At 41.0% G+C, this 17,699-nt stretch overlaps 1 protein-coding gene across 14 annotated transcripts in view; it reads right to left on the bottom strand.

Moving 5' to 3' along the window:
• EYA2 (EYA transcriptional coactivator and phosphatase 2) overlaps positions 1-17,699 on the bottom strand; it is a 103,644-nt gene that overhangs the window by 8,535 nt on the left and 77,410 nt on the right. For all 14 annotated transcript variants that reach the window (XM_033003629.2, XM_042801131.1, XM_033003623.2 and 11 more), the window contains 2 exons: positions 8,077-8,166; positions 1,281-1,339 (listed from right to left, as the gene is read on the bottom strand). In XM_033003629.2, coding sequence (XP_032859520.1) covers positions 1,281-1,339; positions 8,077-8,166 — 149 coding nt within the window. The remainder of the gene's footprint in view (positions 1-1,280; positions 1,340-8,076; positions 8,167-17,699) is intronic.

Below are 17,699 nucleotides of genomic sequence, written 5' to 3'. Positions count from 1 at the left end.
ATTTTGACAAACTTGCCTTGAACCAGAGCAAGGGAAAGGACAGAAAGGCTCAGCAACACAGACCCACCCTTCTCAGCTGCAGCCTGTAGTTAGCTCAGTTTATAGTGCTTCTGACACCTCACCAGGGAGTAGCCAGTGCTGGAATATTCACATCCTGATATACTGCACGGTAATCTCCCTGTCTAGAAAGCCCCGATGCCACTTTATTTCTGTATTAGAGCATCCAGATAGGAGTTTAACGTGCTTAACATACTTCAGTCAGCACAGCTTCATTTCCCACATAGACATGCCACGAGCAGCTGGGAAGTATTTTTGAAACAACTAAAACCACTCAGGCAAGGACTCTTTGTGAGATTCAGGATATGCCGTTAGCATACGGATGGGTTTTTTTGTTCACTCAAAGTAAGTGCACTGATTGAGATAAAACTCAAATTAATGTTTTAATTAATGCCTGAACAAGTATTCAGACTCACCTGCTTACAGGCCACTGGACCCAAAGGACCTAAATATACACGTGCCGTTTCAGTGCATTGCAAAGAACAAACTACCATTTCAGTTACAGCAACAAATCATTCAAGCGCTCTCTGCAGAAGGGTCTCTTCCCTAAAACACTTCATTGTTTTCTGTGTTGTTTCTGTACCAATTTCTCATAATAACAAACCACAAAAACACAAATTATAGAGCTCTATTGGAACACTGCACATTTAATTCTTGTGCCAATTACGACTCTGCAGGCAACACTTTAGGAAAGGTAGATGTAATTGTACAGAAGTATTTTTTATGTACAAGATGATCTAAGTTCTACAGATGATAATAATAATGTTTGGTGCCGTTTTGGTAGAAGTTTCTACCAGACACAGGGCTCTGGCATGGCAAGGTCCACAATCCTCACTACTAAACCCATTCATTACAGATTCGGCAGTGGGAAATCTTTAAATCTGGTTTTGAAGTGTTTTGGCCACACCTGTGCCAACTGGCTGGCCAGATCATATCAGAAACTAGTGGAGTCTGACTGGAGTTCAACCTAATTTTAGATCTATCTCCCAGAATGGTTCAAAGCTCAGTGCAGTCGGGGCTTGACAGTAGGCACAGGCATATTAATGTGAGTAAGGGGACTCTGTGCTTCTGTGGTGTGCTTAATAAATGCAGACAGCATGGAGCCAGGGAGGTGAGAGGGCACATGGCTGAGAATGTTATTTTACATCACTGACCAGTCCCCTGCTATTTTCAAACAGCTGGGGACTACCTGACCTGCAGCTTCCAGCCTGGAGATCCCGTACCTTAGATCTTGACCATTATCATCTGATGATACATCATCTATGTGGATCTGGTCACAGTCCTGAGAAGCATACAAAAAAAAATACAGCAGTAAGTAAATGCTTTGCAAAAACTTTAAAAGAATGTAATGAAAAATTACTTTAAGGGTAATATTAAGGAGATAAAATCTTACATATTGCTAGTATTGTCAGGCATAGTCTAACCAGTTAATTGTTAGGAACAAATATCACATAGCACTTGCACAAAATATGAATAGACTCTGTGTGTGTGTGTGTGTGATCTGCTGTTATCTAAGGGCACAACAGCTCTTGAATAATACAGTAAGTGAAACTCCTTCCTATGTGGACAGGAGGGAGAGAGATGCTTGCATTTTAGCCAGGAAAACTGTGGGCTTTAAACTCTGTGTGCATGATAAAGACAGAAATTTGGCAGGTTTTCCCCCTGTGAGAATACTGCTTTGGAGAGGAGGTGTATGCCCACATAATTACAAGGGGAGAAGATCTGTCCCAAAGAAATTTCCAGAGACGCCTGTCCTGCTGGGGTTTTCCCAGTTTGTTCTGAGGGGGCTGAGCTTCCTTTGATGTGCAGGGAGCTGGGCTGAAGCATGGAAGGCGGCACCCTTTCATGTCCCAGCCACAGACAGAGTTAAGGAATAATGTGTGTCAGTAACGAGGAAATCTGTGCACAGGAAATTTAACCAGAATCTATACTTGGAGCTCAGCTTGCATGAAATATGTACTCTAGATCTTATCTTTCAAAATTCTTCATTGTTTGAATGGTGGAGGCCCTGCCTCAAAAATCTGAGAAATGTTATTTCTTTGGGTTTTTTTCCTAGTCTTAGCATTAAGATTAGAAAGAGAAAAATCAGGAAGCTTCTCCCAACACCTTAAATCTCCTTTCCCATGACCCTTGCAGGTAAGAACAAAACAGAAAGCCTTCAAGATGATGAACACTATCTTTTGTTCTGGTCAACTTTTCAACAGAGGTAAAAGCACTTGGTACAACAGGACTCCGAATTCAGAACAACTGCAGCTAATCAACGTACAGCTATCCTTCACTACTTCAGTATTTTGTAAACCACAGAATTTGTCTTGCCTTCCTTACACAATTATGAGTTTTATGAATTACTTTAAACTAGCCTCTTCCAAAAAAAGAAAAAAATCCCCAAACAAGTAACCAAACTTGCTATCAGTGATAAAAGTCACAGATAGTTCTTTTCCATAATCACAAGATTTTCTGATACATTTATTTAGATAATTCTCAAGAAGACATGATTTAATCTTGCTCTCATCTCATCGGTCCTCTTATCAACCCATCGCTTGGGTGTATATTTCTGTATATAATTGGAGCCAAGTGGCTGAATAGCAGATGTCTGCTCTCTCTATCTTCCACCCCCATCATTTTTTAAGCCCCTCTCCCAATAGCTGTTGTGAGCCATGCTGGGATAATATTGATGCAGCCCACTCCAGTTGTATGATGCAGAGCATTAAGTCAGGGGAAAGGTATTTGTAGAGGGATCTGTTTTTCTCATTTGTGAATGAATTGTTCTGTACACTGAAGTGTGACAACAGTAGCTATCGCATTTCTAACTTAATAAAATACCATGACACTTGGTGAGACGCTACCTCATAGTCCGCCGGCTGAGCCTATCGTGTTACTGGGTGAAACACAGGGAAGCTGGTTAAAGTGAGAACGTGGACCATGTTTTACTACTTGGTTATGAGACTAATTTTTCATTCTTGCAGAATTTCCTTAAGATCTTAGTGAGTAGGGAATCAAGGCAGGATATCTGGGCTGCTGAAAAGAAGGTCCAGATTGTTCAAATGGAAGTCTGCAGTGGGGACATATCCCAGTTTTCACATCTGCTGACTTTTTAAAATGATACTCTAGGACCTCAGAGGTATATGTGTGGCACATACAGCCTGTAACTGAGTCAAACATGTAAGACCTCAGTCAACCCTCGCAACTCTGGGAACTGAACTGTTTTTACTGTTGTGATATCTCTAGGTCAGTCTGTGCTATGCAACCTGCCTCCAGGTGGGACCAGACTCTTGTACCCACATGTAAAGAAGCCTCAGCTAATGCAGCTTTGAAATGGTACTGCAGGCTTGGAGAAAGCCTCTGCTGCCTCCTTGTGAAACACAAGCTGTTCCTGAGGACACACGGAGAAGCTGGTATCACTTCTGCTCCCACTGAATACTCTCAAGGTATGTCTTGTGCGCATATGTAAACAACTTCGCACAGGTTGGCTATTTTCAGGACTCGGAGATTTTTAAACATCTTGTGCATTCATTGATCAGTCAAGCTTGCACCCCTCATTAGGTGGGGAGTTAACAGTTCCCAGAATACAAAACCTCCAGGGATGGCTCTGAAAGGCAGTTAACTTGTAAACACACTAATCCCCTTGTTAGTTAATTCTTCATGTCCTTGTCAGTCTTCCTGTCCTTAATACCTGTTTTCCAGAGTGCTAGACAATAATATCTCCAGAGGGACTGGGGCTGGATGGTACTATTCTTTAGCTAGCATTGCACCGTGAATAAAAGACATCTGGGAGAAAAAGCACAACCCTGGAAAGCCCAGAGTTCATATTTTAGCTTCACTGTGATCTATAACCTTGTGCAACTCCTCTTCCTGATCTTCCAAAAGGGGAACAGAGAGTGAGAATACCTCCTTTCAAGTGAATATTTGCTGATATATTCTGCAGTGTGACCAGAGCCTTTTGTACACAACACCTTGTATGGCCTATACTTGCCGGCTGTAGAGATTTAATCTGCCTGTACTTTAGCAACTGCAAGCAGAGATGATGTGGTCAACAAGCATGTGTTACATGAGTGGATGAATCAGCGCAGCAAAACCACACTCGTATGATTTCAACGTGGGGCTCAGCAAACACAGGCCTTGCTTGCCTGAGTTCTGTTGCTAACAACCTCCACAACGGGGCAATGCCAGTGTCACTGCATGCCCTGGAAGTGTAACGCACTGGCTGCCCTTGTCAAGATTTGGTGCCTTGATTCTTTGCTACAGAGCAGACACACCACTAAGCTGTGCTTCAGCAAACATTGACCTCCCCCCACCCTAAATCAGCTGGAAAAAAGTCCAGCTTCTACATTTTGCAACTCGAGTTAACTTGCCAACAGAATCCCTTTCTGGAAAAAGACTGAAAGTGTTTGGTAGGAGTGTAGGTCTAAGGCTTCTCCAGTCACCCACCTGCGCCGGGGACCAGTGATCAACCTCCTTCCATACAACTAGTTGGAGGCTTGGGGTGAATCGAACGGGAAATTGGCCTCTCTACGAGGCTGCAGCACTAAGAGGATGGGTTGAAGCAGGTTATCTGAATGGATCTGCTGCTTCGTCTTTCCACACATCCAAGATTCCCACTTGCGGGCACAACAGGAAAAATGCATCCAGATAATGCATCCAGCCAACAGTTGCCCGAATTCCTTCTGGGCAAACCCTGAAAACAGATAAAGCCCTGGCTAACAAAAGAGTCTCAGAATCATTTTTTGATAGAAAAAAAGGAGTATTCCAGTTCAGGCTTCTCACTTAGTTTTTGAAGCCAGTTTTTAGCTACTATGTGAAATCACATCCTCACCAGATTGAGAAGGATTCCACAAATGCTACCAAGGGCTGTGCAACCTTGCTGTATCTATGCACAAATGTTTCATCCTCATCAGGCACTTTCTGGGAATGTTTCAGAAGGACTCTGCACCTGGGCAGCACCTTCTGCTTTGCACAGCACTGACTGAAAATTGCAGCCAGCAAAATACACCACTCCCCTGGGCTAAAGCAAGGCAACAACTGATGTTGTTGTCCAACCTGCCTCTCTGGCAAGGATGGGTGACAATTCCTCCACTTCTCCCTCTGCTTCCACTGTCAGGACCAAAGCCAGCCATGCTCTGGTTGGTTCAGTCTACCTGAACTTGGCTACAGATTTGTGCCAGAGAGAAGTTTTGCTATGTTTGGCATTACCTAGTAAGAGAACTCTTGCTTTAGTCTCGAATGAGGCAACTACCCAACTGCTTGCTCAGTTAGTGCTTCTTTCACTGTGCCCTGACACAGAAGATGGTCAGAAATGGTTTCAGCCCTGAGCAGTTTTAGCTTATTTTGTCTTGTACAGGCAAGTGTTACACCACATGATGGTGCTAACGTATACGGTAACATTTGTGGGTCTAGAACTGAACCAGCTTCTGTCCTTGCTTTTTACCAATTTAGTTTTTCTTTTTAAAGAATGTAATTCACTGATTTTTTTTTTTTTTTTTAAGCATAGCACTTGGTGATATATGATCCTGAAGTATCACTTTGTGAATACTCAAACCAGACTTTTACTTATCATCCTAAATGAAGGAGTAGGGTTGTTATAACAGACAGAGATGGATGACTGGTGTTACAAATTCTTGCAAACTGAAATGGCTTTTTTTGGAAAGTGAAATTTTTGTAAAGAACATCTACTTCAATTCTACCTCATTCTTCATTTTTTTATTAAAAAGGCTCAGCTAAAGTCAAACCACCTTTGTCTGAAGAAAAAAACCTTTGTTTGTTTCACTTATCAAGCATGTATGAAAAGCGAAAACTGCAATATTTCAGCAGAAAATGCTCTTCTCTTTCCAGCTACCTGGGCCATGCATGCATCATCATTAAGAATGCTAAGTGTTTTTATCTTAGTGCTGGACCTAAGATAAAATTGTCTCACAATGCTAACTCTGCTTATTTCTGCTCTGGCTAGATGGAACACTACTTGTTTTCAGAAATTTTTTAATGTTTTTCACGGTTCTGAGCCATCCAGCAGCAAGCTGTTCTCACCTTTAGGTGCCTATGTCCCTTTACACCCTCTGGCAAGCCCATTAAGGCTATGTTGACTCACTCATTCAGCTGCCAACTTCACAATTCTCAATTTTTTAGTAAAAGCAGGTAAGCTAATAAGATAGACTAGGAAATGGGCAAAAATTGCTTCTCTCTTCTCCTGCAGCAACAAAATACCACTCGTAACATAAATGTTTTTATTTATCATCTTTGTAGCCCAAACTATTTAGAGACAACCTCCCTTAATATCTCCCTGAACAGATGTGTCCTGTAGCACCTGACTCTCTTCCTGTGTTGGAGATGGAGCCTGGGTATTTTGCAGAAGCTTTTGATTTCTATTTGGAGACACAGTGATAAACTTTAGCTCTTCACTGGAGTAGTTCTTACTCAGTTACATAGTCCGCCTGGAATGAGAGGGTCCCAGATCTGAGGGATTTTTGTTTAGCTTTTGCTTCCTTAATGTCTAGGAACCACAAAAGAAAAGAAACACACCATGCTAACTATTTATAATTAAAAACTTTGCTCCACCATAATGGCTGAAGAAGAACTTGAGAGGCCATGAGAGACAAAACTGACCTAAGGACTCTGCTTCTATCAAAGCCCTTACTGATGGAGAATTGTGCAGAGTTTAACTGAGGCCAGACAATTTGCTACGTCATTTAATGTTTTAGAGCAGTAAGTGAAGCAAGGAGAGAACTTGTTTTAAAAGTTTAACTACTTATATTCTTACAAAAGTCTAGACAGGCAGAGGGTTTCTGGAGGGTGGCTTTGTGCAGGACATGGAGCTTTGTCGCATCACATGTTGAGATGATGAGTGGAAAGTGCTGGCTGCTTATTAAATATTATCAATACTTATATAGTGCCCTGGACTCCCAAACAGCAGATCTCTTTTTTTTTTTTTTTTTTCTAAGAGAAGAATTTTTTCACTTTGTACTTTCCATACCCTCATGACCAACTCCCTCTTTGAAAAAAGCTGAAAGGAAAAATCTGTCAGGCTGAGGTGCTTCCCGCTACTTGTCTTTGAAAGGAAATGAAAATTCTCATCAAGTGAAACCTCAGATTGTAAGGAGACAGGTGGCAGGAAAGGTTGTACCTGCAGAGGACCACAGTGCAGTTCAACAGTGAAGGAACCAGAAGTTCATGCTGAACTCATCAGGCACAGAAAAAGTTCTCTCATTTCATCTGGCACAGAAACAAATTCTTCCTTTTTCAAGTGAAGAAAAACACCATATAAGTCTGCCCAGGGATACTAGCTTTTTTTCCTCCCAAAACCTCCAAGCAGTATTCTGACTCCAAGGTGCCCAGAGCACAAACCCCATCTTACTCACTTTGTATGACACTCATTCAGACTATTTCTGCTGATTGCAAATGCAAACAAATTTTCATCAGTGCTGTACAGCTGTTTCTCAGCTAGTGACAGAATTCTGCTAGCATCACTTTGCTTGAATTCTACTGTATATTCAGAAGGATTATTGCTTCGTATAAGGCATAGTCAGATCTAATCATGCTGCAAACAGGAAGGATCCTTCCTCTTGGTCTTCTGTGTTGAAACTCCCATAGTTTCATCCTGCAGTGTGCCTGAGCTTGAGCAGACCTCCTGCTCTGTCTGTGTGTGCAAGCAGAGCTTCCTCAAGAACAGGGACCATTTTTAAAACCTCTGCACTGGCTCATAGCTAACTGCTACCTGCCCCATAGGATCTATGCTAATTTAGCGTAATAAAATTATTAAATAGCAAATTTCAGGAGAAGCAGCAGCAATGTCCTCATTATTAGATTTAGTAAAACTGTCAAAAGCCATCATTCTTACTGTGTATTTAGAAAAAAATTTCCTTAACAGAATGAACATGTCAAAGGGACACAGTAAACGATACTTCCAATAAGCCATCGAAGGCCGATTTCTATAGGGTCAAAAATGAAAGTTTCTTGGCCAGAAAAATAAGTTTGTAGACCAGATGCAAATGATTAGAGAGATGTTAAATAAAATAAGCAGCTACATACCTCCAGGTCGTTAAAGAACAGATGTGTATCTGCAAGGTTGAAGATCATTTCTTCCATCATAAGACCTATCCTCACAGACGTTGTAGTGTCCTGTTAGGGGAAAATCAGGTTTTTTCAATTCACTTTTTCTTGTTTTGTTTTGTTTTGTTTTGTTTTCTTTTGGGGGTGCAGGGGGGGAAGGGTGGCAGGTAGAAGATCTTAGAGCAAACATAGGATCTACACGTTCCGGTTTCTGAAGGTATGTTCATTGAAGTAATTTTATTTCCCAAGTGAATTATAACGTGATTTTCCCATCCTTTCTTTTGCTTTCCTAGATAATCAAATTATTTTCTTTGAAGGATGTCTATGGCTTGCCTTGACCAATAGCCCACATGCTTCAGATGGTATAACAAGAACCTTTAAACACCTGAGACTAAATAAGAATTGCTTCAGTAGGTTAGACCAAGAATTGATTTCCAATAGCATCATTAGTGACAGGTTAGGGAGTAGTTAGGAGCAGCAGCACACACAGAGGGTGTTCCTTTCCTGACTTCATCCTTCAAACCGGCCATAGGTCAGCATTACTCTCTTGATGTCAAATAGCAACTTGGTGAGCAAAATCTGAAAACAGAACCTAGGAGCTCAAACATAAATTGAGTCTCTTTCTCTAAAGGGCGCAATCCATGTATCTCACCACACTTGGCTTAGGTCCTTACTGCCCTGCTGCCTCGGGTGATCAGAACAGGACAGAAAGGCAGATGCGTTGTTCCCACATCAGGGCCCACCGTGATACCGTATCTGCTGTCCTTGGCAGCACACGTGCACCCGAGCAGGAGATGCAAGAGCAGCCACACTACTGCAAAGCTCTTTCATCTCCACTGAGGCTGCCTACTTATTTAACAGCATCAGCAGAGTTAAAACAATCCCATCCTACCATGCAAACCCAATTATAGCATGATAAAATGCTTGTCCAAATATGACTATTCCTGCTCAGGGCAGAGTGTGCTCTGTAGTGGTATAAAACATGTTTGCAGAGCCAGAGCTGTAGCCATAAAGGCAGTTACACCCAAATAACTACATCGATTTAAAAAAAAAAAAAAAAAGGCAAAACAAGACAAGACACAAACAAGACAAGACACAAAACATTAAAATGCTAGATGGGTTCTTCTGTCATTCTAGCTAGAGATAGAAATGGTAACATGCACCCAATGCTCCTGCCTGTGTGTGCTGGCTGCAACAGTTTGCTCATCCTGCCATTTTCTTGTTTCAGGAGCCCCCTCCCTGCCTTGCTGGGTGTGGGTCTAACTTGGCCCTTCCCCAAAAGGGTCCCAAACTGCTTGCTAAAGGGGAAAGACATGATGCAAAAGCTCTGGCTGCCTGCAGCATTTTTAAAACATGTTTTTTTAACAATTAAGAGAACATGAAAATGCACAGCCCAGCAGCTCTAAAATGGCTTCTACACATTCTTAACCACACGTGAACTTCTTCACATCCACATTCTGCTCCTACCAACATCAGTGGCAAAACCTTAAGTAAATTCCCCTGGAGAAGGACTACACTACCTGCAGTGCTCTACTTCAGTGCATGTAGTTGATTCATTTTAGAAAATTAATGTTTTAGCCTGCCTCTTGCTACCCAGCCGAGATACCACAACTGCCTGTGAGAGGGCTGCCACTTCATTTCCTCACCAAGTCTGCAAGTGCAAGCTTCCATGGGCCTGACAGGGCTGACTCTTCTTGGCCAGAGAAGCCACCCCCAGACAATCCTGCATGGCAGAAGTGACTGACACTTTTGGCTGGGCCATTTCCCTTTCTTCTCATTGGGAGGATTACATTAACACCCGACTGCATGTGCACAGCAGATCTACTTGGTCCCCCAAGCTGCCCCTTGGATATGGGATTGGGGGCCGCAGGGCTCCCACAGCTTTTGGCTTACTGCTTCAAAGCTCTCCCGTGGGCACGGAATACAGCCTCTGCCAATCTGTTACTCTGAAACACAATCAAGTGATCTGCTGTACCCAGCCTGGTGCACTGCAATATTAAATGAGTCTCAATCACTTTTCCATGTCTCTCATGAATAAAGTCAACCACCCTTCTCACACCCAAACAACTGATGTTGCTCCTAAACCCACAGCAAAAGCACAGAAACACCCAGATGCAAAAAAGGTCCCCAGCAGAACATTTTCTTATTCATTAAATACTTCAAAAACTCAACGGAAAATAATCTGTGGTTAATTTAATAAACACTCATAGCCCAAAAGCACCATGCCAGTTTAAACTAAACAAGAGATAACTTGAAAAAAAAAAAAAAGCATTCCCACAACAGGCGTTTTTTTTGTAATTCATCTTCATTAACACAGGGATCTCTCATCTTCATGTTTATATGAGTGGTTTTCTTCCACTAAAGATAAAAGCCATGCTAAACCAGGGCAGATTTATATGTAGTTTTTGCTCTAATTTTCTGCAGATTTCTGTGAAGTCATGTTATTGTATGACAGGACAGTAATGAATCAGTTGAGGAGCTGTAACAGGGAGCACAGTGTCTGGAGGATGAGTACATTTCAATCAACCTTTGCGGCAGATGTTGTTGACATGGATGGTGTATTACACACTAACCTAATTATTACACATTCTTGGTAGTTCTCTTTAATTAGAGCAGAATGGCTGTGGTTTCAGCCGTGTGTGTGACTCACAAGCGTTGTGCCCATCTGAAGAAAAGCTCTGTCAATCATGTTTAAACATGCTTGTTGCTGTCCCAGAAAAAAAGGGCACTTTCTCCTCTGGGCAAAAAGTAAACTTCAACAGACTTGCCTTGAACATGTCTCTAATTTTAAGGCCCAAACCTGCTCCCCTGACAAGGCACAGGGACACAGACATAATCAGGGCATGTGACTGTGGCCCCATGTGAACAGCACTGAATCAAATTTTACTACCCAGGTGTGGTTACACAGGGGAACTGTTTTGAAGAAAATATGCTGCTAGGAAGAAATGATTTTGTAAAATAGTTTTTAATGAAGCAATTTATTTTTATACATTTCAAGGATCATTAGCCTTTAAAACTCTTTCAGGAAATCTCATTGGTTGGTATCTGTCATTTATCCTCTAAGTTTTGTCTTTAGCTTTATTGGTATTAATCACTAATGGGGAGTAGGAAACATTTCCTCAGTGTATGAAGTTACCTTCTCTTAAACTAAACAATATGGAAATTAAACTGTAGATGAGAGGGAAAAAAAATCCTTCTCCTGAGATAGAGAATATGATGGAATGAAAATAAAACAGAAAAATGCACTTTACCACCCAGAGGGGAAGTCGTTTGGGGAAATTATTTGGCATCACTGCTTTCACAGTATGGACATTTCCTCTATAGCAAGGCATGCTTCCAAGTCTTAAAGAGGCTGATAAAAGGCAAATCAGCACTCCCAGTATGATATAGGTGTCTAGAGCATGAGGCCAGGGTTCCATTGGCAGTTATTTATTTGCATTACTGTAGCATCTAGAAGCACTAGTCCTAGACTTGAACCCTACTGTGCCAGAGGTTGTGCCCACAAAGAAGAAAGACACAGTTGCTACACCTTTCAAGTATGAATAAACAGGAAAATCAGACTGACAGGAAAGCGCCAAAATGAGATAGGTGTATCAATCAATGTATTGTCCAAATTCCCTGTACAGTATGTAAATAATCTGAAAGAGAATTATGAAATTTATCTGGAGATGTTGACGGAGAGGTCTTCCTAGGCACAGAAATCCCATACCACTAAAAGGTATCTCTGTGCTGCGGGGGAGGCCTTCTTGGATTGCTAATACCTATATTAGAGCACTGTGAGTTTAGCCAAACAATGTAAAGTTGCTGCATTCATACTGATGAGCCCTGCTAACATGTCATTCCATAGGAAAAGTGAACCCCGGAGCCCTGGGAACAAGCTTCCTGGGTAACAGATCTAGCCAATGTTTTCTGATGCATAAGGAAGAATGGACCACAGGCAGCTTGAAATCAAATTATCTCCAGGAACCACTTTTTACAGTGAAAACAGATAAATCTAAAACTCAGTCCTGAGTGCTTGTTTAGTAACTTTAGAAGAGCAAGGTCCTACCCCTCTGTTAATCTACCAGTCATGCTTTCACAAACAAGGACAATGAGAGGCAGGGATAGAAAATAGGCAATAAACTCCCTCTGCAAATAGAACCTCCAGCACCAACAGCGTATCCCTATATGCTTTACCTCTGCCATGCACCATTGTTGGAGCTTCCTGCAGGGTTGAAATTAAACAGCCCCACAAACTACTTTTAGCGCTAACCTCTGGTGCTCAGACATGACAGACCAGGCACTCCTGACCCTCCAACACACAGCTTTAAGAAGCCTCCTCCCATCGGCTGGGGGAAATAAGCACCAGGGGAGAAGTGGTCGTTTTGAAGTATTCATTCTCAAAGAGATTAATATTCCCCTTCCTTAATACACCATTCACTCCCACTTTTAAGGAACAGCAGTAGTTTCACAGCTGCCTGTTTCTGCTTCATGCACATCTTGAGGGAACTGAGAGGTAAAACACCCCCTACCCTACTATTCCTTCAGAAACAACAAAGGATCAAAACATACAAAGAGCCTGTTTTTAACATTCTAGATCAAAAGTGTTTGCCCTAAAGAGCATCCTTGGACTTGTTTCTCTGCTGTTTCTGTCACAGATGTGACTTTCAGCTAAGGAATGATGGGCTATTGCCTACTGCTGACAATGGTCACACCTTGTGAGCAAGGTAATTTCCACTGTAAGTGAGGCACTGCCAATGCCCAGCTCCATATCTGCTCGTTTTGGGGTAGTTTTGCTGCCTGTTCAGCAGATAGACCTACTAGAGGAAAGCATTGGCAACTAAGCCTATGGAACATGCTGCAAAGGAAGACAAAAGTGTCAATTCACCAAAAGGAATGTCTTCTTTCGTATTGCAATGGCATGAGCTGACACAGTTGCTCTGAACATTGCTTTTATGTTGGTTAGTTGCATGCACTGTTCCTAATCCTTGAACTAGTTCTGTACATTTGACATGAAATGCATTTAAAAATTACAATTTTGAGTTCAACCATGTCCTCCAAGCTAGTAACACCTTGCCTAACATGAATTTCTGGTTATGTTTTCAGTTTCTCCCCTCATTTTGAGTAATAGGATGACAGAAGATGGCTAAAAGGAGCTTGTTGAACAGCCTTCAGTATGTGCTTTGCTTAAAGAAGATTTCCACAAAAACTGGAGGTGAGCAAAGAACAAATATTGCCCTATTACAACAGTGGGTTAAAGCGGGAAGTTACGTCTGCTCTCTCTGTGTGAAACTCCAACTAGTCTGTATTTTAGCAAAGTCAAGGGAATGCAAAATGTGTAGGCGTACCCAAATTAGCTTTAAGCTACCCAATGTGGGTACAAATGCTGCAAGTATGTTGCAGCATGCACTATGTAGGTCCCTAGATACTTTTTCAGGAGCTAACCTACATAGAAGCCTGCACTGCTGTATCTTCACTACTAAAGGTACTGGCATTACCTACACAAAAATCCACATGTGTAGCAGCCACACTTCAAACTGCACCGTCAGCATCCTCCCAAATGGCTCTGTATTAAAACATTCTTACCACTGTTCTCCTGAAACACTGAGATTGATTTTTCATAAACTGCTTATACTTGCCCTAGAGTATGTATTAAAAAGACATGTATTTGTTAACACCTGCAGCTACTACTAATCCAGTTGGCTGGATGTCCACAGCCAGCTCTCCCCTCTTGTACACTGTAATTTTGAAAGGAAGAGAGAAGCAGACTTATCTCTGGCAATCTCTCAAGTGCAAGTCACTCTCGCCTCCGATCCTGGCTCCAAAGCCCATTCCAAGCCTCTGCCTTACAGGTACCCTGTTCAGACTTGCAGGCCATTAGTGAAGGGGCAAAGCTGGCTCCTTTGAGACGGATAACAAATCAGCCTGTTGTCTGACTCTGCTTCTATTTAGCAATGTGCCAATTAACCCGACATTCAAAATGTTAGGACAAAGTCATTCTGAGTGTCCATCTTGGATTCAGACTTCTCCCCCTGCTTTAAAAAAAAAAAAAACAACAAAATAAAGCCCTAGTATTTAAAACTAATCAGTCTCTTTAAATCCCTGCCAAATACCTGTTTATGCCATGAGCAAATAATTACTTTTCTACAAGGAAGAAAGTATTAATTAAGAGTATTCATCAGACTCCTATTCTATAGGGTTTATCTGCCACAGGTGTCAGCCAGAGGTGAGAGACGGATTAGTATACAACCAAGGGCTTTCTAAGTTAAATCTCCTCCTTGTGGTTAGCTGTTAATAACAAAGTTGTCACCAAATGAAAGAATTTAATAGTTTTAATTGAGTTTAATTACTTGGAAACTCCTGAAAACTGGACCAGGTTGGTTGTAGTATTAAAAAAAAAAAAAAAAAAAAAGCAAAGATACAAATGCCTGGGCCACATGTTTGAACAAAAAGAGTCTGTCAGAATAATCAGTCTTTGGTTGTAACATTTTATACCCTGATCAGAATTTAAGACATGAACAAGGCTTTCCTGTAATAATGGGAAATTAACCATGTGCATCAGTTCTAGTTCAAGGAAGTCCATGTCTTTTTGAGGAAGAGAACACATTTAGCTCTTTTACTACACTTAAGCAGCTTAGCTTGCTATTTTATCTTTTTAATGGACACAGGCTACAGCTGCCCCTAGCTTCTCAGAACTTTTCAAGTGAGAGAGTGGATATTTGTGAGAAAAGTTGTTTCAAGTAACCAAAGCAGCTCAGGAGCTGAAACCCATTTTTAGAAGCGACTAGTATTTTTTGTTATTTTTCAAACAGAATCACTCAGCTTTTCAGGCTCTAAACTACTTTTTCCCAAAAAAGAAGATACAGTGTTTTACCTAAGCACCGATATATACAGGTTTATTAGACAATCTACAGAATTTAAATGAATAGTTTCTACAGTCATCACAGTGTGATCTTGTGAAAAATCCATGCTAGATGACAGCAAATATAATTTAATTCCTTTTCTTCAGATACTTTTTCATATTCACCCTTACTGTGACTTGAGAGGTATTTCCAAAGTATTGCTAGTTGTTTACTGAAGGACTCTCTTTTTACTGGCATGTATCTGTTCAGAAATGGCTGGGGACTACACATTGGAAATTATTCCAATAAATAAATGGGCATGCCAATCACTAAACCCTCACATTCAACAGCACATGGAGGCTGAAAAGGTCCTCCTCCCTCTCTAAATACACTATGCTTAGAGACAAGCAGTAATGACTACACAAATTTATCCAGTGTCTGAACCCACAACTTCTGAAATGGACTCCAGTCCTGTGGGAATACTGTATTTAAATACAGGTTAAAAGCTGGGCCATTATGCTTGAGAACAAATGGAAATTATTTTTATTTAGTAATACAAAAGGTTCATGACCAAAAATCTAAAAATAATTTTTTACTATAAAGGGCCTAAGTGTCAAAAGAAGGAGTAGAATTTAAACCAAATTATGTCTTCATTCTCTTCCCCTCAACACAGGAAAATCACTGTATTTCTACATGTAAGCCCTTGATAGCTCTGTGAAAAATACAAAACTCTTGGAAAGCTTGGTAAAAACACAGCACAGTGTGTAATTCTCAGCACAACTGCGTATTTTGCACATGCAACTTCCTAACACAAGGTATATCCATTTGTTGTTTTTTTCTTTTTTTTTAAACTAGTCTTCCCTTAGAATCAAGTCAAGATTCAGTGATACTGGAAAGCAGGTTCCCTTTACTCATGCGTGTTTGACAATCCAGCATTGTTTCTGATATATATTTTATGTCAAAAATAATCCTTTAATACTTCCAAATGCCACACAGGCACTTTGCTTAGAAAACCCTCTGCTCACCTAAGCTCTAGTACAAGAGGTTACATCTACACGAGCTGAGAGCATCTTGCATACCCACCATCTGAGCTATTGTGGATCTGGTTTTGCTGTTTCTACTGCTGCTTCTCATCAACCAGTACAGATGATAAACACAGATGTTTGCTCCCGAAATACACATTTGAAATAATCAAATGGCTGGAATTATTTACTCCCTTCTCTCCAATAATGAACTAATAATTGATATAGCAGCATGTCTAAAGTAACAGACTTTTTTATTACCTGCAGTGATTGAATGCTTTTTTAATTTAACTTAAAAAGGCATTAAATATAAGGTTTAGCCTCCAGTGGGTAAAAAAATCTCCAACTTCCTCAGAAAATCCTTTCCAAATTGTATTCATCTTGACTTAATCCATGATCTACTGAGTGAATTAGGCTCTATTTGTTTTGAAAATCTATTTTATGGAGTTCCAAGGACTGTGTTTTCCTTAGGAAGGGCCTATTCTGCCTTTCTGATCAAGATGCCTGCTAGCAGCCCTCAGCATAGGCCTCTGCAGGTTTTTAACGTCCCAAGGTGCCCCACACATATGACTAACAAAATGTAAATAAACACAGCTGAGCCAGTAAGAAATTGGAAGGTTTTCTCATTAAAGAAATAAAATAAACAGATGTCCTTAAGCACTTTGGCTCATGTTTGTCAAAGGAATGGAAAACTCTCAGATGTTTGAACAGCAGTAGTGATATAAGGCCACATCTCAAGTGAGAGAAGAAGAAAAAAAGCAACACCATGGCACTTAGAATTAACTAATAGTTCTCAAGGGAGGTCGCTTTTGATTTGAACCTTAGCAACTTCTACAAATAGTTTTTAACAGCCAAGCAATAAAATGGGGTTTTATTCCTTCTCAGTTTGTAAAGTAGTAAAGGACAGATTCGGCCATTAGAATCATGAATCACCATCAGATTTGATTAAATCCCTATGGTGTTTCAATCAGGTCCTGGCTTTAGGGTCCTGTGAGAGAACAAAGCAGGAAAAAGTACAAGCTACTTGAAGCATTCAATGAAAGTAGGGTGGGGAAAAAAAATTAAAAAATGAACCCTAGGGTTTTACAAGGATCTTGAGCAGAGCCAAGCAGGAACTTTTCAATTACTTTTTTTTTTTTTTAATTGGAAATTATAATTCACTTAAAGGAAGACTATTTGTAAGAACATATAGCTGCCAGTGAAACTTCTGAAGATAAGGTTTCTTAGATCCACATCATCATTTCTGGTGAGAACAAGTCAGTCTAGTTCACAGACAGCTAACGTACAGCAGCTATGACATCTGCTTGAAATGGTAGAAAATCATGTTTATGTCCTGTCTTCAACTGAGCCAAACAGCAACTTTAGCTACTCTGTCCAAAAGGTCTTGAGGCGCCTTTATCTTTGGAGGACCCTTTCCTAGTCCTCCACATACCCGTGCCATTGCAAGACCCTCATCAGAGAGGCAGAGCCCATGTTCACACAGGCTGGAGACTGAAGTGCATGCCCCGTCTCTATCTCACTGATACCTGTCTGCTTATAACTTTGATAAATCTCATGTTGCCACTTCTGAAATACGAAAGCAATTAAAAAATATGGCTACCATAGAAAAACAGCCTCTACATCAGTCAACTACAAGGCACGCTGCAGTCCCCACAGAAAGTAGCCAGAGTGGCCACTCCAGACAAAGACCACATGGTCCAGGCTCAGAGAGGCACAGTGTAACACAGGCAATCTAAACACCTTTCAGTTAAGGTTAACT

This window comes from Tyto alba, unplaced genomic scaffold (assembly GCF_018691265.1).
Source record: "Tyto alba isolate M040663 unplaced genomic scaffold, T.alba_DEE_v4.0 Super-Scaffold_33, whole genome shotgun sequence".
NCBI lineage: Eukaryota > Metazoa > Chordata > Aves > Strigiformes > Tytonidae > Tyto > Tyto alba.
This window is presented reverse-complemented; position numbering and strand designations above follow the sequence as displayed.